The 21489-nt window shown below is 46.6% G+C and overlaps 1 protein-coding gene across 2 annotated transcripts in view; it reads left to right on the forward strand.

The window, feature by feature from the left end:
* PTPRN (protein tyrosine phosphatase receptor type N) overlaps positions 1-21489 on the forward strand; it is an 83922-nt gene that overhangs the window by 12194 nt on the left and 50239 nt on the right. For both annotated transcript variants that reach the window (XM_073545465.1, XM_073545466.1), the window contains exons 2-5: positions 15339-15389; positions 17662-17763; positions 18300-18405; positions 18656-18899. In XM_073545465.1, the coding sequence (XP_073401566.1) occupies positions 15339-15389; positions 17662-17763; positions 18300-18405; positions 18656-18899 (503 nt within the window). The remainder of the gene's footprint in view (positions 1-15338; positions 15390-17661; positions 17764-18299; positions 18406-18655; positions 18900-21489) is intronic.

A 21489-nucleotide genomic window follows, 5' to 3' on the forward strand; every position in this document is an offset into this window, starting at 1 on the left:
TATACTGGAAATTCCTATAAATCATGAGTCCGGCAGTTTGATTAATCTCTGCATAGGGCCGCACTGCCATAAAGCGGCAATGACATCTGACCTGTAATTTTGGGTTGTCCTGGCTGCATCAAAAAAAAAATAGAAAAGCTGAAACTTGGCTGAGACTCCACGACATACCTCCTCATTTTAAGATCTTTGTTTTCAGTGAATGGAAACAGTCAAGTTCAATATCATAGGCTGAAAATATGTAAGTGCAGGTAACACTGAGAATTCACTGCAGTTGTGTCCTGATTTGGCATTTCTATTGTTCTTTAGGCTGATATGGGTCGCCCCTCACACCCAGGGCAGCGGGGTACTCGGTATCGGGCCGGTGTCGGGGATGTGTCACAGCAGCGGTGACCCGGTCCGTGGCCCCTGGGCGCCCAATATCAATGGTGGTGATGTTAATGGTGTTAAGGTTTAATTGAATGGTTCGTGACGCCACCCGTGGTGTTTGGCAAGGTAGATGTTAAGCCAACGCTGCATGCAGATCTGCTGGGACTGATGGTGTGGTGCAGCAAAGATGGTGTAGCTCCTCACAGGTGGAGCTGTAGTCCCAGGGCAGTGTAGGTGCAATGGATGAGGAGAGGCGCAGAATGGTATAGATGCTGGTACCCAGATGTAGCGGTGCTGAAGGTGTTAGCGACGAATGAATGGAGGACACCAGGGCTTGCAGTTTCAAAGCTTTACTCACAGTTCGTGGTACCCACTGGTGCCCGCCTCCGTGCCGTGTCCTCCGGGGTAGAGACTCAATCAACCTCCCGGGCAAGTCAGGGTTCTTCTCTCCAACACTCCGCCAACATGTACCTTTCCTGAACGACTCCTCTATTGCGCCTTTTAATGTGAAGTGCTCCAGTACCGTAGTTCTCTGGAATTCCTCCTGTCAGATGTTCCTAGAACCTTACTTGTATGACAGACAGCTGTAGCCTGTATCGGGGACTCCTCTCAGAGTCCTGGCTCGCAAATCGGTTGCTGTTGTGTCCCAAGTCTTGGATGGGAGTAGTGCATTTACAGCCAACTACTCCACCGGTGTCTGCTGCAGAACCATAAGTGTCCATACAACCTCGGGGACCGGGCCCCGGCCTTGCGCTGAGAACCTATAGGCAGGGTACTCTCTCAACCCACAACTCCTCTCTGTTCTCTGACTCCTTCGTTCCGCACTGTTCCTTCTCTCTCTTATGGAAGCTTAGGTTGCAGGTCTACGTCCTTCTCTTTCTCTTCTCTTTCCCATGCCAGCTGGCTCAGATCACTGAGGCAGCTGCAGCACTCTCTTTCTAAACTGAACTCAAACTGAACTCATAACTGAACTTCAGAACTGAACTTCTCTCGCCTGACCTCCCGTCAGACTGACCTACTATCGTCAACTTTCCCCTTCTTTTATACTAACTCCACCCACCTCCCAGCACATCTCATGTTACGAAGCAGGGTTCCACGAAGGGTTCTCTGCTACCCCCAGCCTGAAGCTGCTAGGTGTCCCTGCTGAACTATCCTGTGTGTGGGATGCAGGTGTTGGAGTGTGGAAAGGAGTTCCCAACCTACCTAGTTGGTGGGGCACTACACCTTAGGAGAAGGTGCAGTACCTCTGTGGCGACTGAGCCTCAGGGGCGCCACAGATACATTTCACCTGCGCTGATACATTGTTGCAAACTATCAGGCCAGAAGAGAGATTAGTGCTACTGCTGTGTTTAGTTCTGAAAAGAAAGTCTAGACTGGATATAGGTTTAACAAACCCTCAGCCTTAGATCTGTGCAGGTTTCAGCATCTTTAAATATTAATATCTTTATTCACTGACAGCAAGCAGTGATCTTGGGAATAGAGGGGAAATAAGGTAAATTAGAAAGTTGCAGGTGTTTATTGCTATAAAACCCATTGAGTTATTGCATAATCTTTATACTTATTTGCAGTTACTTTGCTTGGGATTGGACACCAGTAGACCCCCAATCTCTTGCCTTTTGCTGCTGTAAGACCAGAATTCTAAAATCTGTCTGTAATCCTTCCACAGTTATATGTCCAGCTCATGGTTTAAATAGATGCATCTCGCATGCATTACTACTCATCCCATCATCTCTGATCTGCATTTATCAGTGACATTATTAATATAAAATATGAATTAAACATGAAAAACATCTCCTCCAAGCACATTCAGGTCCCCCACCCCCTCCTACAGCACAGTATATGCTGGATCCTATATCTGGATTGGTTCTATATAATACGTCTACAGATATTATATATATGCCATGTGCATGCATTGTACGCTGATTCAGACACTGACGTTACTCATGCCTGGTTCTCCACCCCCTCTTCCTCCTGTGACTCATCCCACTTCAAATATTGAAGATGGCCTTTACGATCGGCTTGTATTTTGGTTTGTGTGGGTGATAATAACCACCATGAATTATCCCCCGAAGTCTTACATGGGGGGCTTGGTGCCAAATCTATGAGGAGATGTAGCGAGTTATCGCACAGCGGCGTTCATCAATAGTAGAGTCTAATGCAGGTTATTCTACAGCCTGTAGAGTCTGAGCTCGGGTTTGTATGGTTATGGTTGGTGTAACATGTAGCAGAGCTGAATCTGCGCCCTGTAGTACTATAGCATGCACTGATGGATCGTAGACCAGGGAAATATTGTATTCCTGTTCTCCTGGATCTTGCTCTGCCCGCCTCACAATTATCTGAGAGCCCACGCTGACGTCAGTAAGGGCAATCATCTGCTACGTCAAGTGGAGATGGGAATTTACTGACATATGAAGAAGCTCTGGTAATTCAGCCGGATGGTCTCTGAGGATTTTAGCCGTTCTCTTCCCATCAGGTTCTGGTTTCATTGCCTTGTTGATCTGGATACATGCAATTATGATGGAACTGAAGGATCGTTCTGGTATTTTGTGGTTTGTTGTGGATGAGAAAAGGATCTTCAGCCATAGATGAGAGCTTGTGAAGGGGTGAGAAGGAAAGGTGCGGAGAGAGGACGCGCAGTATATAGTACATAAGGAGACACTAAGAAGTGTAAAGTATGGTGGACAGCAGTGCATAGACTTATTGCGATACAGGAAAGATGTATATCTTTGTACTGTGTTAGCCAGTAGATAGAAAAACTGAGGACTCTCAATTCTGAATATTTTTCTAGACTTATTGTGGCACTGAACATTTATGGGGCAGAGGTAATTTGTGGATAATGTATCGATAAGGGACAAAAAGCATCAATGTACAAGAACGGGAACAAATCTGGAGTATGTATATGAAGAAAGGAAAGGAAATGAGAAGTGTGCGGAGGAAAGATAGGAAGTGAAGTAAAAGGTCAGTAATGTGACAATAATGTAGTATGTGAGAGGAAACTGAGAAGTAAAGCTGGATGATTCGTGTAAAGATAGGGGAGGATAGCAGGTTATAGAATACAGGTAGGAGAAGACGTGTCTGTCAGGTCCTTCCCAGAGGGCAGCACAGGATACAGAAAGACGGTCTGAATTCAGAGACATCGATAGAGTTTTCTATGGGTTCATTCAGTGTTTTCATGTAAAACTGCTGCCAGGATTCATAGAGAAAATCTATGAGTGCTGCTCCTCCCAGTCAGAGCTAGAGAAAACCTGTGAGTCCTGCTCCTACCACCAAGTCATAAAGAAAGCCTGTGAGTCCTGCTCCTCCCACCATGTCATAGAGAAAGCCTGTGAGTCCTGCTCCTCCCACCATGTCATAGAGAAAGCCTGTGAGTCTTGCTCCTCCCACCATGTCATAGAGAAAACCTGTGAGTCCTGCTCCTACCACCAAGTCATAAAGAAAGCCTGTGAGTCCTGCTCCTCCCACCATGTCATAGAGAAAGCCTGAGTCCTGCTCCTACCACCAAGTCATAAAGAAAGCCTGTGAGTCCTGCTCCTACCACCAAGTCATAAAGAAAGCCTGTGAGTCCTGCTCCTACCACCAAGTCATAAAGAAAGCCTGTGAGTCCTGCTCCTCCCACCATGTCATAGAGAAAGCCTGTGAGTCCTGCTCCTCCCAGTCAGCGCTAGAGAAAGCCTGTGAGTCCTGCTCCTCCCACCATGTCATAGAGAAAGCCTCTGAGTCCTGCTCCTCCCACCATGTCATAGAGAAAGCCTGTGAGTCCTGCTCCAAGTCCAGGTCCTGTCACAATTCCACCACTCACAGTTTTCTAGGGATGCTGTGAATGACAGCTCTGCTGCCGTATGGGATCGAGGGCTGGCTGAGCTGTCAGGATTGTGAGTGACAGCTCTAGTGCCCAATCTGAGGCTGAGGGGTGAGTATTGTGAATGACAGCTCAGCCGTACTATCTGGCTGGATCTGTGGGATCTCCTCCAGGTGACACCTATGCTGAGTGATTACAGGGCTATATAGCACTCTGACAACAGTCAGATAATTGCCAATTGTACGCAGCACGGTGGCTCAGTGGTTAGCACTGCAGCCTTGCAACGCTGGGGTCCTGGGTTCAAATCCCACCAAGAACAACATCTGAAAGGAGTTTGTATTTTCTCCCCATGTTTGCGTGGGTTTCCTCTGGGTTCTCCAGCTTCCTCCCACACTCCAAAGACATAGGGAATGTGTTAGCGTGTGATGGTCTGGAGCCGGAAACTCACTCCTGGAGTTTCTGGGCCTTGGCACCGAGGCACCGAGGGACCCCGGGCGAGCTGCCAGGTGGAACCGACCCCTATACAGGGACGGTTAGGAGCAGGCCCAGAGGTTCGAGTACCACGGTAGCCGGTACCGAGAGGGACGGCTCACAGGAGACACGGGTGAGTATGGCTGAAGGGCGGTACTGGATACTAGGAATTCCAGGTGTGTACACAGAAGTGCGCTAACTACAGGATAGTGTGAGACAGGTACACGTGAGCACGTATAGCGTGTAGCGAGTAATACGTCCAGAGGTAAACAAAGCAGGACGCGTGCAAGGACGGAGTGAGTAGAGCAGCAGTCATGCCAGGACGGAGTGAGTGCCAGGAGGCACGACTGAGCAAGAGACAGAGGACAGGATACGAGAGTGTGCCAGGAGGCACAACTGAGCATGAAGCAAGTGAGAGTTCAGAACGAGTGAGAGCACAATAGAATACAAGACAGAGCAGAGGACCTGAGAACACACACAGCCAGGAAGCACAACAATAATCAGGCACCTCCCATAGGGGGAGGTCACATGACTACTACTGGTTCCGGGTCTATTCCTCTAGCCAGAAGCACCTGACCACCACAGCTTCCGGGTCAGGTCCTCCTTTACCATAGAGAGGACCGCCCCGAGGCCTGGAGGACAGGAACGCTCCAGCGTGACATGGAGGAGGCGAAAACCCAGAGCGGGCGCGACACCGGAGAGAATGACGTCGGGACCGTAGCCCCGCCTCCTGGTGAGCACGGCATGACAGTACCCCCTCCCTTACGCCCCCTCTTTCTAGGTCTGGAAAACCGCACCTTATCTTTAGGAGCGGGATCCAGGTACCTCCCATCTGCATGTGGTCCTATCTGATCCTAAGTCTCTCCAAGAGAAAATTTGGTCTGGAGAACTCCACGGACAGAGAGTCGGAGGCAGGTGCGCCCAAGACAGGACAAACCGGCAGAGGCACACTGATCATGCTTGGAGGCCGAAGCGGTGGTGCGGTTACTGAAAGTCAATTCAGCCTTAAGAGCTGTCGGAGGATGGTTGCTTGGGAACTTCCTTCTTGGCACAGGACAGACAAGCAGCCACAAAGTCTTAGAACTCGTGAGCAATAGACGGCCACCAGTAGTAGTGGGATAAACGGGAGAGTGTCCTCTTGACACCAACATGGCCGGCAACCGGAGAAGAATTTCCCCAGGATAACACACCTTTACGGTTACCTTTAGCCACAAAGGTCTCCCCCGGGCGCTGGGATGTCAACTTGACGGAAGCCACGGACCGGTTACGAGACAGATGTGGAGACTGACTCTCAGCCCCCTTCTCGACAATGTCGCAAGTCACAGATCGGTTGCTTGACAGATGTGGAGACAGACTCTCAGCCCCCCTCTCGACAATGTCGCAAGTCACAGACCGGTTGCTTGACAGATGTGGAGACAGACTCTCAGCCCCCTTCTCGACAATGTCGCAAGTCACAGACCGGTTGCTTGACAGATGTGGAGACTGACTCTCAGCCCCCATCTCAACAATGTCACAAGTCACAGACCGTTTGCTTGACGGCTGTGGGGACTGAATCTCAGCCTACTTCACGAGAATGTCACACGTCACAGACCGGTTAGCGGACGGTGGACCTGTAACCGCCGAAGACGAGCAAGCAGAGTTCTTCGGATGAACGGACAGCAGGCAACTTTTTTGACAGGACGGTCCCCAACGGAGTATTTCACCGGATTGCCAGTCCAGGGTCGGCCCATGAGTTCGTAACCAAGGAAGACCAAGAAGAAGGGTATGAGCCGAAGTTGGCAATACGTGGAAGGAGATCCGCTCCTGATGACATGTGCCAATCTGCAACTCTACTTCTTCAGTGACCTGGTTAACTGTGTCCTGCAAGGGCTTACCGTCGACCGGAACTACCGACCTAGGAGTTTCCAGGGATCTGACAGGAATCCGAAACTTCTTAACTGCCTCGAGACTAATAAAGTTACCCACTGCACCAAAGTCCACAATAGCCTTCACAGTGCAACTCTCGGAAGCAAAATTCAGGGGCACAGGCACGATCAGGGGTAAAGAGGAATCAGATACACCAGAGGAGAGCTCACTTATCAGTCCCAGGCGGAGAAACTTCCCTGGCCTCTTGGGACATGAGTGTAGGAAGTGGGAGGCATTCCCACAATCGAAACAGAGCCCTTGTGCCTGCCTCTTCACCCGACACCGTTGAGCTATCTGGAGACGATCCACCTGCATAGGCTCGGGTACCGGATCTACTGCAGATAACTCGGGTAACGGATGGAAAGAACTGCGCGTGGAAGAGAAGAGGCGGGAGGCCCCTCTTTCTCTGGCTGACTCGCGGGTGCGCTCCTGGTAGCGCAAATCAATGCGTGTCGCGAGAGAGATGAGGTCCTCTAAAATGGTAGGAGCATCTCGGCCCGCCAGTTCGTCTTTGCTCCAGCTGGACAGACCACGCCAAAAGGCCCCTACGAGGGCATCATTATTCCAACCAAGTTCGGAGGACAAGGTGCGAAAACATATTGCGTATTGTCCAACTGTTAGAGTACCTTGACGGAGATTAAAGAGTGACTCGGTGGTGGAATCGAGGCGACCCGGCTCGTCGAACACCTTACGGAAGGTGTCCAAAAAGACAGAAAGTTGAGAGACGAGTGGGTCATCCCGCTCCCAGAGGGGATTAACCCATGCAAGGGCCTTCCCCTCTAAGTGAGAAACTATAAAAGCTATTTTAGCACGATCGGTGGGGTAATGCTGCGGCAAAAACTCAAAATGCAAACGACGCTGATTCAAAAACCGGCGACACAACACAGGGTCACCACCATACCGAGGTGGCTTATATAAGCGCGGTAGTGAGAGAGGAACCATGGCCTGGGCAGAAACGGATTGTATAGACAGGAGCCGATTATCTACTGACGACATATAGTTGATAATCTGGGCCTGGGAGTCGCGTTGCTGCGCGAGTTCCTGATGGAGACTGGCCAACTGGACAGCATTCCCAGGCTCAGAGGACTGTAAGGTAGATAAACAGGACTCCAAGGACTTGAGAAATAACATAATTCTAGTCTGGTTTTCCCGGAGGAACGCCAGCTCCTTTTGGACGGAAGCCGCAGTACCAGCGGGGTCCATGGCCTGAATATACTGTTAGCGTGGATGGTCTGGAGCCGGAAACTCCAGGAGTGGACCCTCTGGGCCATGGCACCGAGGGTCCCCGGGCGAGCTGCCAGGTGGAACCGACCCCTATACAGGGACCGTTAGGAGCAGGCCCAAGTGAGAAACTATAAAAGCTATTTTAGCACGATCGGTGGGGTAATGCTGCGGCAAAAACTCAAAATGCAAACGACACTGATTCAAAAACCCGTGACACAACACAGGGTAACCACCATACCGAGGTGGCTTACATAAGCGCGGTAGTGAGAGAGGAACCATGGCCTGGGCAGAAACGGATTGTATAGACAGGAGCCGATTATCTACTCAGTGATGTACAGTTGGTCTTTCCTGAACCAGTAGTTGCCCTCCCTGATAAATCTTCAGGGGAGAAAGATCAGTTCAGGGAGAGCTGTAGGTTATCGATTGGTGTCAGAAGGATTTTGTTCAGTGGATTGTTGTAAGAAACGTCTTAGTTCTGTACAAATTTGCTCTGCTAGTCTGGAGGGTCTGCCGGGGAACCTGAAAGACTTCGAAGAAAAAGAGTCAGAGATATGACCTCCCCATCATCCTTATGATTACACTATTAATCATATCTCTGATGTCAAGTTGCCTAAAACTCGCCTGTGTAATTTATCGGGTCCTGAATGGACCGTCATGAAAGAATATGTCATCAAAAGTTTACGGAAGGGTCTTATCCGTCCTTCCTCCCTTCCTGTAGATGCTGTTTTTTTTTTTCTCCACGCTTGCCTCGATTTCCCTGAATTAAACAAAAATAGAGTTGAGAATATTTACCCACTTCCACTCATCCCCGACCTTTATCATCAGCTTATGGGGGCTAAATGGTTTTCTAAACTGGACCTTGGAGGGGCTTATAATTTGATAAGTATGCAGAAGGGTGATGAGTGGAAAATGGGTATTTTAACATCTGAGAGTCTCTTTAAAAATCTTGTCACGCATTTTGGGTTAACCAATGCGCCAGAAGTCTTTCAAAACTTTATGAACAATATCTTTTCGGTATTGGAAGGTTTTTTGCGGTTTACCTTTATGACATTCTAATTTTTTCCTCGATTTGGACTTTAACTATGAACATGTCCATTTTGTTTAACAAAAGCTTAAGGAAACTTCTTTGGTTGCTAAATTGGAAAATTGTGTTTTCTCTGTCCAAGAAATATCGTTCCTGGGGTTCATTGTATCGGCTGAAGGGCTTAAGATGGATCCTGGGAAGGTGCAGGCCATAATTGATTGGGTTCAACCTCGTGACCCAAAAGCTTTGCAACATTTGTCTAGGATTCACCAATTACTATAGAAAATGTATTAGGGGTTTTTCACAGATCGTCAAACCTCTTACTGACCTCACACGTAAGAGGGGGAACCTTAAAGTTTGGTCGTCGGATGCTATTTGAGCCTTTAGTGACTTGAAAGAGTGTTTCATGTCTGCTCCAGTTTTAATCCAAGCAAATCTCCAGAACCCATTCCATCGTGAGAAGTGGAAGCGGTTGGGGTAGGGGAAGTCTTGGCTCAAGGTTACTAAACTCTGACCAACTTGCTTTTGAAGAATGGAGGCATATTTTGGAGGGAGCCATTCATCAGGTCACTGTTGTGATGGATCATACAAATTTAGCTTATATTGAATCAGCTAAACATCTAACCCCAAGACAGGCCAGGTGGTTCCTGTTTTTTTCTAGATTCAATTTTTCGATCCCGTTCATACCTGGGTTCAAGAATATGAGGGCTGATGACTTATCATGCAACCTTGATTTAGGTTTCTCCTTCAGAACCTCCATCCTCCATCCCTAAGGGCATTGTGGTTTCTGTGGTAACCTCTGAGTTGAAGGATGAGATCTGTGAAGTCGTTGGCTCCTTCTGCCGCTCCAGGGTCCAAATTATTTGCACCTGTGTATTTAAGATTATGTCTGTTACAGAAGTTTCATGATGCCGTCTTGAGTGGTTTTCCTAGGGTCATCGGTCGCCATCCATGCTTAATAATATTAATGATTTTGTATCCCCTTGTGAAGTCTGCGCACGTGCTAAAGTTATCATAACCATCCTGCTTGGGAATTGGCTCCATTGCCAATTCCAGAAAGACCATGGACTCATCTGTCCATGGATTTCATCACACATTTGCCTCTGTCTGGAGGGCAGACTGTTATTTTGGTGGTGGTTGACTGGTTCAGATAACAAGCTCACTTTGTTCCGTTTTCTGGGTTACTGAATGCTGACGCACTTTCCAGGTTATTTATTAATCAGATGCTGAGATTGCATGGGACCCCTCTGAGCATTGTATCTGATAGCGGGGTGCAATTTGTTTCCAGGTTCTGGAGAGCATTTTGTAGGAAATTGGGGATAGAATTGACATTTTTTTCTGCCTACAACCCTGAAACCAGCAGTCAGGGAGAAAGGACAATCTAGTGGTTGGAATAAATTTTAAGGTGTTTCATTGCGGCTCAGCTCTCCAATCTGACTGGGTCTGTAGGATCTCCTCCAGGTGTCATCCATTCTGGGTGATTACAGGGCTATTTAGCACTATGACAATGGTCAGACCATTGCCAATTGTAGCTTTGCTCAAGTGGTGTGTGCTTGCTCTGTGCTTTTGAGTTGTATCCTGATCTCCGTTGCCGACCTTGGATTTACTTTTTGACCATCCGTTTGACTCACTCCTTTGTCTTGATCCACTACCTTCCTGATACTCTGACCTTGGACTGTGACTATGCTTTTCCCTTTGTTATGAGCCCTCTTGGTACTGACCCCGGACTTTTTGACTATCCTGCCTCACAGTAAGTCCATGAGTAGTGTCTAGCGTCGCAGAAAGCCTGTGAATCCTGCGTCTCTCTCCCACTCTGAATGATTTTGAGGTCTTTCTATGTACAGTACAAACTCATCATGAAAATGCCTTCAATTACTTTAGTGGATAAGGTCTGCAGGACTCACAGGCTTCTCTATGACTGGCTGTAGGGAGCAGGGTTCACAGGTTTTCTCTATGACTGGGTGGGAGACGCAGGACTCACAGGCTTTATATATGACTGGGTAGGTGGAGCAGGATCCACAGGCTTTCTCTATGACTGGGTGGGAGAAGCAGGACTCACAGACTTTCTCTATGACTGAGTAGGTGGAGCAGGATTCACAGGATTTCTCTATGACTGGATGGGGGAAGCAGGACTCGCAGGCTTTCTCTATGACTGGGTGGGGAGGCAGGACTCACAGACTTTCTCTATGACTTGGTTGGTAAGGTAGGACTCACAGGCTTTCTCTATGACTGGATGGGGGAAGCAGGACACAGGCTTTTCGTTGTAAATTTATACGTGCTATCCTCTGCACCTTTTTCCTGTTGTCGTAGAGGGAATAATATTAACTGGGAATGTGCTGATTGGGTTGTTATGGACGCTGCGGGAGATGTGTGCTGACGGTCATCCTTCAGTGGGTGTCGCTGATGACGTCTTTAAGGGGTGGGCAATATAGGTGATGGATGGAATACTGATTCCCCAGTCACCATCCCTTGACGCCTGATGTGATGTCTCGTTGTGGATGTTCCACCTCCACACATCCGGGGACGCGGCGCCGGATCCATCAGTTAACATGGCCCTGTTACAGGATGTCACGGTGAGCTGTGATGACCCTGCCCCTTCGCGTCACAGGACGTGACGTTGCAATAGAGGAAATGCCTTCCTTGCCATGTTCAGATAACCCCGCCCCCGTTCATGTCGCGTTATATGAGACGGGAATATGGGGGAATTTATGATACATCATCGCGCCGATGGCGCAAGGTAAGAGGCGCCAGTTGGCGCAGTGATGACGTGGGTGTGAAGGACACTTAGACATAATGTGATACAGCTGTAAACGGTCTGATGATTGGTTGTTCATCTTGTGATGGGTGATTTAAAGAGGGCTTATTCAACACAATGTGCACTGCCCCCAGAGGAAGCAACAGCGAAACGCGCGTCGGGGTAATTGCGCTTTGGTAAACGCATTTATCATGGGTAAGCATCACTTGGGTTTTTGGGTGGAATAGGAGTCTTACATTTGTGGGTGTTTTATTCCACAATAGACATGCATTGCGTATTTGTACAGGAAACTTATAATAATTGATCTCTTTTCCCCAGAGCCATGCTTTAAATAGACATTTATTTCCAGATACAATGCACTTTTTCTTGTTGTGAAATGTATATATTTTTCATGAGTGGAAGTACTTGTCTTTACCTTAATGGTTTTGCGTACCATTGCAGACATGGTTATAAAGCTGCCCGCCTGTTCATGCAACGTTTACATTTTACAACTTTGTGAATTTATTGTTGGTGTTTTTTGTACTATGAAATAAAGGTATGGATCATTTATTCTGGTTCTTTATGATATACGATTTGGTATCTTGGATTTCTTGGACTAAAAATGACTCTCTAATAGTCCGTATTTCTATGATTCAATACTTTTGAGAGTATCCTTTTGATAAGGAATATGTATAGATTAAACCAGTTTTTCCCATATGTAATTATTTTCTCTATGACTGGGTAGATGGAGCAGGACTCACAGGCTTTCTCTATGACTGGATGGGGGAAGCAGGACTCACAGGCTTTCTCTATGACTGGGTGGGGAGAGCAGGACTCACAGGCTTTCTCTATGACTGGGTGGGGGAGCAGGACTCACAGGCTTTCTCTATGACCGGGTAGGGGGAGCAGGATTCACAGGCTTTCTCTATGACCGGGTAGGGGGAGCAGGATTCACAGGCTTTCTCTGTGACTGAATGGGGGAAGCAGGACTCACAGACTTTCTCTATGACTGGATAGGGGAAGCAGGACTCACAGGCTTTCTCTATGACTGGGTGGGGGAACAGGACTCACAGGCTTTCTCTATGACTGGATAGGGGAAGCAGGACTCACAGGCTTTCTCTATGACCGGGTAGGGGGAGCAGGATTCACAGGCTTTCTCTATGACTGGATAGGGGAAGCAGGACTCACAGGCTTTCTCTATGACTGGATAGGGGAAGCAGGACTCACAGGCTTTCTCTATGACTGGATAGGGGAAGCAGGACTCACAGGCTTTCTCTATGACTGGGTGGGGGAGCAGGACTCACAGGCTTTCTCTATGACTGGGTGGGAGAGCAGGATTCACAGACTTTCTCTATGACTGGGTAGATGGAGCAGGACTCACAGGCTTTCTCTATGACTGGATGGGGGAAGCAAGACTCACAGGCTTTCTCTATGACTGGGTGGGGGAGCAGGACTCACAGGCTTTCTCTATGACTGGGTGGGAGAGCAGGACTCACAGGCTTTCTCTATGACTGGGTAGATGGAGCAGGACTCACAGGCTTTCTCTATGACTGGATGGGGGAAGCAGGACTCACAGGCTTTCTATATGATTGGGTAGGGGTAGCGGGACTCACTTGCTTTCTCTATGACTGGGTAGGGGGAGCAGGATTCACAGGCTTTCTCTATGACTGGGTAGGTGGAGCAGGACTCAGAGACTTTCTCTATGACTGGGTGGGGGAGCAGGACTCACAGGCTTTCTCTATGACTGGGTAGATGGAGCAGGACTCACAGGCTTTCTCTATGACTGGATGGGGGAAGCAGGACTCACAGGCTTTCTATATGATTGGGTAGGGGTAGCAGGACTCACTTGCTTTCTCTATGACTGGGTAGGGGGAGCAGGATTCACAGGCTTTCTCTATGACTGGGTAGGTGGAGCAGGACTCAGAGACTTTCTCTATGACTGGGTGGGGGAGCAGGACTCATAGGTTTTCTCTATGACTGGATAGGGGAAGCAGGACTCACAGGCTTTCTCTATGACTGGATAGGGGAAGCAGGACTCACAGGCTTTCTCTATGACTTGGATAGGGGAAGAAGGACTCACAGGCTTTCTCTATGACTTGGATAGGGGAAGAAGGACTCACAGGCTTTCTCTATGACTGGGTAGGGGGAGCAGGATTCACAGGCTTTCTCTATGACTGGGTAGGGGGAGCAGGATTCACAGGCTTTCTCTATGACTGGGTGGGAGAGCAGGACTCACAGGCTTTCTCTATGACTGGATAGGGGAAGCAGGACTCACAGGCTTTCTCTATGACTGGGTAGGGGGAGCAGGATTCACAGGCTTTCTCTATGACTGGGTAGGGGGAGCAGGATTCACAGGCTTTCTCTATGACTGGATAGGGGAAGCAGGACTCACAGGCTTTCTCTATGACTGGGTGGGGGAGCAGGACTCACAGGCTTTCTCTATGACTGGGTGGGAGAGCAGGACTCACAGACTTTCTGTATGACTGGGTAGATGGAGCAGGACTCACAGGCTTTCTCTATGACTGGATGGGGGAAGCAAGACTCACAGGCTTTCTCTATGACTGGGTGGGGGAGCAGGACTCACAGGCTTTCTCTATGACTGGGTGGGAGAGCAGGACTCACAGGCTTTCTCTATGACTGGGTAGATGGAGCAGGACTCACAGGCTTTCTCTATGACTGGATGGGGGAAGCAGGACTCACAGGCTTTCTATATGATTGGGTAGGGGTAGCAGGACTCACTTGCTTTCTCTATGACTGGGTAGGGGGAGCAGGATTCACAGGCTTTCTCTATGACTGGGTAGGTGGAGCAGGACTCAGAGACTTTCTCTATGACTGGGTGGGGGAGCAGGACTCATAGGTTTTCTCTATGACTGGATAGGGGAAGCAGGACTCACAGGCTTTCTCTATGACTGGGTAGATGGAGCAGGACTCACAGGCTTTCTCTATGACTGGATGGGGGAAGCAGGACTCACAGGCTTTCTATATGATTGGGTAGGGGGAGCAGGACTCACTTGCTTTCTCTATGACTGGGTAGGGGGAGCAGGATTCACAGGCTTTCTCTATGACTGGGTAGGTGGAGCAGGACTCAGAGACTTTCTCTATGACTGGGTGGGGGAGCAAGACTCATAGGTTTTCTCTATGACTGGATAGGGGAAGCAGGACTCACAGGCTTTCTCTATGACTGGATAGGGGAAGCAGGACTCACAGGCTTTCTCTATGACTTGGATAGGGGAAGAAGGACTCACAGGCTTTCTCTATGACTGGATAGGGGAAGCAGGACTCACAGGCTTTCTCTATGACTGGGTAGGGGGAGCAGGATTCACAGGCTTTCTCTATGACTGGGTGGGAGAGCAGGACTCACAGGCTTTCTCTATGACTGGATAGGGGAAGCAGGACTCACAGGCTTTCTCTATGACTGGGTAGGGGGAGCAGGATTCACAGGCTTTCTCTATGACTGGATAGGGGAAGCAGGACTCACAGGCTTTCTCTATGACTGGGTGGGGGAGCAGGACTCACAGACTTTCTCTATGACTGGGTAGATGGAGCAGCACTCATAGGCTTTCTCTATGACTGGGTAGGGGGATCAGGACTCACAGGCTTTCTCTATGACTTGGTAGGTGGAGCAGCACTCATAGGCTTTCTCTATGACTGGGTAGGGGGATCAGGACTCACAGACTTTTTCTATGACTTGGCAGGGGGAGCAGGACTCGCTGACCTTATCTATGATGAAGCTACAGATCCAAAACAATGATGATATCTTCCCATTGTGCAGATTTTACCTCTCACAGAATTTTCTTCTCGCTCCTTTTCTCCAGGCTGTCTCTTTGATCTGCGGCTTTGCACCAAGGAGGAGGTTTGTGTACAAGGTAAGTGTCCTGGACCCAAGCGTGAAAATCTATATAAAATTGGCCAAAGAACAACTCCACCTAAAACTGAAATCATACGGCCTAGAACTTTGTGCTACATTATATTTAGAAGTTTTTCCGTAGTTTTCACCCCAGCCAGAAAGTTAATAAACAGTCCCACCATTCTGCTGCATAGTGCACAGATTGTACTGGCATACAGTGGCCGGATAGCAGAACCATAGGATTACCGCTATGACGTGATCAGATAATAACACAATGCAGTGCTCACATCCTATTGCCATAAAGGGCCCAAATAAAACCGACCCTCATAGAGAAGAAAGGGGCTTCCCTGTTGATCCACATAGAGGATATAATATTTTACATTTTCTGGTGTCCCCATACTTTGTATCATGGAGTGAGAAAAGCAAAGTTCTCTGGTTTCTGCTAGATATTGGACACAGGCAAATGATGTCACAAACTAATTTGTCCTTACACCATTGTATTGTGTTCTTTAAAGATGTAGAAATCTTAATTAGACCAAGCAGAAGAGCGGCGAAGCAATGAATATTAATAATGTGAAAGCCGCGTATTAATATCTTACTTCTCTGCTGAGATATGAACACTTGAAGTCACCGGCCCAAAGCCCGAGGCTGCACTACTTAAAGATTCTGGGGACAACAAGATTCTGATTTGTTGTCATGGAAACACCAACATGTAACATAACTGCCACCGCTCGTGCCAGGTGGCTGCAGATATTGATGTATCTGGTGATTTGAATTCTTACAAGGTCTCCGTGACAACGCTGAACAGAAAACAGAATGTTGCCATCAGAGTCTCTCAGTAGTGCAGCCTCGGGGGGCGGGATGTGTAACTTTAAACTATGATATCTCAGCATAGGAGTAAGATACTACAAAAAGGCTTTCACATTATTAACCCCTTCCCTTTATATGACATACTCTTACATCCTGTAGCAGGTTCTGGTGTATGTCACGGGATCAGGAGCTGAGCCCGCTCCACGCAGGGCAGTTGCTGGCTGTGTTATACACCTGGCATCTGACTATAAGTGTTAACCTTTTAGAGACCGCTTTCATTTTATGGTCAATGGGTCACCATCGCCGCTATGTCTGCCATCTTGGTACTCCTGGTAAGCCAGCCACTGACTGGACATCATAAGACACCTTAATTTTTCCTATCAGCTGTAATTCCATGACATTGGCAAAAGATTACAGGTTCAAGTCCATTAAGGGGCAAATGTATACATTTTAAATATTAAAAAAAATATATAAAAGTTCCTTAATTTAAAAATAAATCAAATAAACATATTCGGTATTTTAGTGTCCATATAAGTAAAATCTATCACAGTATAAAAGCATTTAACCAATACAGTAAACATTTCAAAGCTAAAAAATGCCAGAATTTTTGTTTTTTTATTTGCTGCAATTACTCTAAAAAAATGCAATAAAAGGCGCTCGAAATGAAGTATGTCGCTCAAAACGGCATCAACAAAATGTCATTTCAGAAAATAAACAAACCCTGACGCAGAAGTTAATAATAATATTATAATAGACACATACCAAATGATTATTTTTTTACTTTTACAAATGACTGAATTTCTTTTAACCACTAAAATAATAGAAAAAAACTACCGTATGTAAGTTTGGTATCGCAGTAACTGTACTCACCTGGAGAATCATGTCATTCTTAATGCACGATAAACACTGTGAAAATAAAATGCATAAAATTTAAAAAAACAATGTCGGAATTGTGTTTTTTTTTTCCACCATTTCACTGCAATTTTTTACCCATTTTTCAGTACGTTCTATGGTAAAGTGAATGATGTCAATAAAAACTAACAACTCATCCTGTAAAAAAATAAAGCCCTGCTGCGGCTATGTCAAGAAAAAGATTAAGAAAAAAATGTATGGCACTTAGAGTAAAGGGAGGAAAAAAATGAAAGCACCAAAAAAAAAAAAAAAAATTGTCCGTAACGGGAAGAGGTTAAATGCTGATATCTTCGCAATAGAACATGATGCTACAAGTAAGTTTTTGTGTTATTTATATACAGAAAATTGGCCCTTTTTATTTTGATAAGTGATAAAAAAGAGATATAATGATATAAAACCATTTATATACCCCTAATATATATAGAGAGAGATGGACGGACAGATGGACGATACCTTATATAGTCATTACCTACATAAATCGATACATGTGTATACACTTTATGATTTGTAGTCATTTTCCTTAGACATCGAGTTCTATGCATGTTTAATATTCTGCTTCTTTATTCCAGATGGTTTGTTTGGTCAGTGCCGCGATCGGTCCGAAAGGGACGTGGGCCAGTTCCAGGTGACGCCGCAGCTGCAGGCGATGCTTCGTCGACTCACGGCGAAAGGTCGGTGGTCATGAAAACTCTTAAAAGTGAGACATGACGGGTTCACACCTCACACTGTGTGACTGACGGCCAGGGTCATGGCTGCCTCGGGGATTCGCTTTCTTACCACTCGATGTCTCCCTTTCCTGTTGTGACAGGCATCACTAATTACAGGAGACATTTTATACATTTTATATCATTTTATATCGCCCTCCCGCCCCATAGTAAGGCAATAGCATGGGAGCTGGGGGACAGGTATAGACTTTTCTTTGGTGCCCAGAAGCTTTACGTTATGGATCCGATAATCTCTGGACATGCTGGGAGTTGTAGTTCTTCAGCAGCCTCAGATTGTGAACCGCTGCCGCTATTTCTACTCATTATCGCAGATGTCTTGCAGATCCATATGCAGAATATGCATTAGCTGTAATAGTCGATGCTGTGAATAGGAAGACGTGTCCGACAGGTGACCCTACTCTTCCATCGGGGACAGACCCAATTAAGGAGTAATCTCGGTAATGGATGTGCATTTTGCTGTCTCCTTGTCCCTGTGGCTGCAGGGTTGTCCTGGAAGGATGATGTAACGCAGCGTGTCATGGCTCATGAGATGGGACGTATCCCCCAGCACAAGTCCTTGGAGCCACTTGACCTCCTGGATGAGGACAGGTAAGCCGGGTCAGGCAGCTGCTGCTAAAGCTAGTGTGATATTGGTGTGCATGGAAGCTCTAGTATTATCTCTTATGGGCCGATATTAGTCATACAGACAATGCTTGCATGCATTGGGGTCATTTATGACCCTCTTACACAAGGATCACGAGCCTTTGGTCTTCTCTGGGCTGACAGTTGCCGACAGCCACATTTTACCTCCATGTTGGTTACCTGTTACTAAATGCATGTATGATCCCTTCCATGTCAGGTCTTCTTTGCCCCTTTCTCCTGGGCGGTCCGCCATTCAGCGCCTTACAGGGGCCGGTCCAATTTCACTGCAGAGATGGAGTAATCAGGCTGATGCCCTGCACTACTTCAGACCCCGGGTCTCTTCATCCGATTCTTCTCCTCTGCCACAAAGGCTTCCTGGGAACTTCAAGCAGAACACGTCTCCTCTGCTGGATCGCTACTTAACCTACTTCCTGCTGACTCTACCGTCAGCCAATTCTCAGGTGAGTGCTGGCTATGGCATTGTACGTAGTGGATATATGGAGGGATGAGGGGCTGCAAAGTAAGAGAGAGGGGTCACATGGATTCAGTATTCTGCTCTGATTAGTTTCCTAATATAACTTTATAGTGATATACAGGGCTCCATTTCTGACACAGAGCTGTAAATCCTCTGCTTCAATGTGCTGCAGATTATAACAATCTGCTGCCACCTCTAGGGGGAGCTCATGAGCTTACTGAATACTGATCATACCGCACTCTCATTACTAATAAACTTTGCAGTGAGCTCCATCTAGTGGTGGCTGCAGGTAGAAATCTAACAGATAAAAGGGGGTCTGTCACCAGTTTTGAACCTCAAAGTATTACATCAATGTACATCATGGCAGCACTCCTTTATGGCTAATGCAGGATTGTCTTGAACAGGTAACATCCTATATTTACTCTGTCATTGTATACTTATCCTGAGTTACATCCTGTATTATACCCCAGAGCTGAACTCACTATTCTGCTGGTGCAGTCACTGTGTACATACATTACATTACTGATCCTGAGTTACATCCTGTATTATACTCCACAGCTGCACTCACTATTCTGCTGGTGCAGTCACTGTGTACATACATTACATTACTGATCCTGAGTTACATGCTGTATTATACTCCACAGCTGCACTCACTATTCTGCTGGTGCAGTCACTGTGTACATACATTACATTACTGATCCTGAGTTACATCCTGTATTATACTCCAGAGCTGCACTCACTATTCTGCTGGTGCAGTCACTGTGTACATACATTACTGATCCTGAGTTACATCCTGTATTATACTCCAGAGCTGCACACACTATTCTGCTGGTGCAGTCACTGTGTACATACATTACATTACTGATCCTGAGTTACATGCTGTATTATACTCCACAGCTGCACACACTATTCTGCTGGTGCAGTCACTGTGTTCATACATTACATTACTGATCCTGAGTTACATCCTGTATTATACTCCACAGCTGCACTCACTATTCTGCTGGTGCAGTCACTGTGTACATACATTACATTACTGATCCTGAGTTACATCCTTTAATATGCTCCAGAGCTAAACTCACTATTCTGCTGGTGGAGTCACTTTGTACATATATTACATTACTGATCCTGAGTTACATCCTGTATTATACTTCAGAGCTGCACTCACTATTCTGCTGGTGCAGTCACTGTGTACATATATTACATTACTGATCCTGAGTTACATCCTGTATTATACCCCAGAGCTGCACTCACTATTCTGGTGGTGCAGTCACTGTGTACATACATTACATTAGTGATCCTGAGTTACATCCTGTATTATACTCCAGAGCTGCACTCACTATTCTGCTGGTGCAGTCACTGTGTACATATATTACAGTACTGATCCTGAGTTACATCCTGTATTATACTCCAGAGCTGCACTCACTATTCTGCTGGTGCAGTCACTGTGTACATACATTACATTACTGATCCTGAGTAACATCCTGTATTATACTCCAGAGCTGCACTCACTATTCTGCTGGTGCAGTCACTGTGTTTATACATTACATTACTGATCCTGAGTTACATCCTGTATTATACTCCAGAGCTGCACTCACTATTCTGCTGGTGCAGTCACTGTGTACATACATTACATTACTGATCCTGAGTTACATCCTGTATTATACTCCAGAGCTGCACTCACTATTCTGCTGGTGCAGTCACTGTGTACATACATTACATTACTGATCCTGAGTTACATCCTGTATTATACTCCAGAGCTGCACTCACTATTCTGCTGGTGCAGTCACTGTGTTTATACATTACATTACTGATCCTGAGTTACATCCTGTATTATACCCCAGAGCTGCACTCACTATTCTGCTGGTGCAGTCACTGTGTGCATATATTACAGTACTGATCCTGAGTTACATGCTGTATTATACTCCAGAGCTGCACTCACTATTCTGTTAGATTACATATGGGACCTTTAAAGTTTAGGCAATATTAAAGTCATTTCATTGTCAACTCGTTGAATTTCCGAGTGCCCCCGCTATGGAGTAACATTACACTCTTTCTATATACTGCTCCCCATTTCCCGTCTACTTCTGACTTTCTGTATCTTTCCTCCATCACTCAAATTAAAAACCAACCAAGCGCAGTTAGTAAATGCACAGTAAATGGCGGAGTGTCTGCAGATTACAGAACATATTGTTGTGAAGTGACTCCGGGGAGATCTGAGGCTTCCAATGTGCAGACAGAAGTCAGATAATCTCCGGATGAGTCATTGCCGCTGCATCACTTTCTGCTGAGACGCGCCATCATGGAAAAACACAATGGAGAACATTTGTGATACATGTCACATACGCCGTCTGCTTCATACTGAAATATTTCATAGGAAAACGAGTAAATGTGTCTTTAATCCCACCCGTCTGGATCCTTCTAAAGGTCTTGCAAGCTATCATTAGAATAATAGCCTTATAAATAAGAATGCGTAGCTGCAATAATAGCGATTCTCTCGTTTACAGGTCCATTATTCCGTTTTACTTAATTCCATTATATATTTTTATAGGAATTCCATTTCCTTTCCTCTGATACCA

The sequence above is a fragment of the Dendrobates tinctorius genome, unplaced genomic scaffold (genome assembly GCF_039654945.1).
Source record: "Dendrobates tinctorius isolate UK_male_01 unplaced genomic scaffold, ASM3965494v1 ptg000143l, whole genome shotgun sequence".
NCBI lineage: Eukaryota > Metazoa > Chordata > Amphibia > Anura > Dendrobatidae > Dendrobates > Dendrobates tinctorius.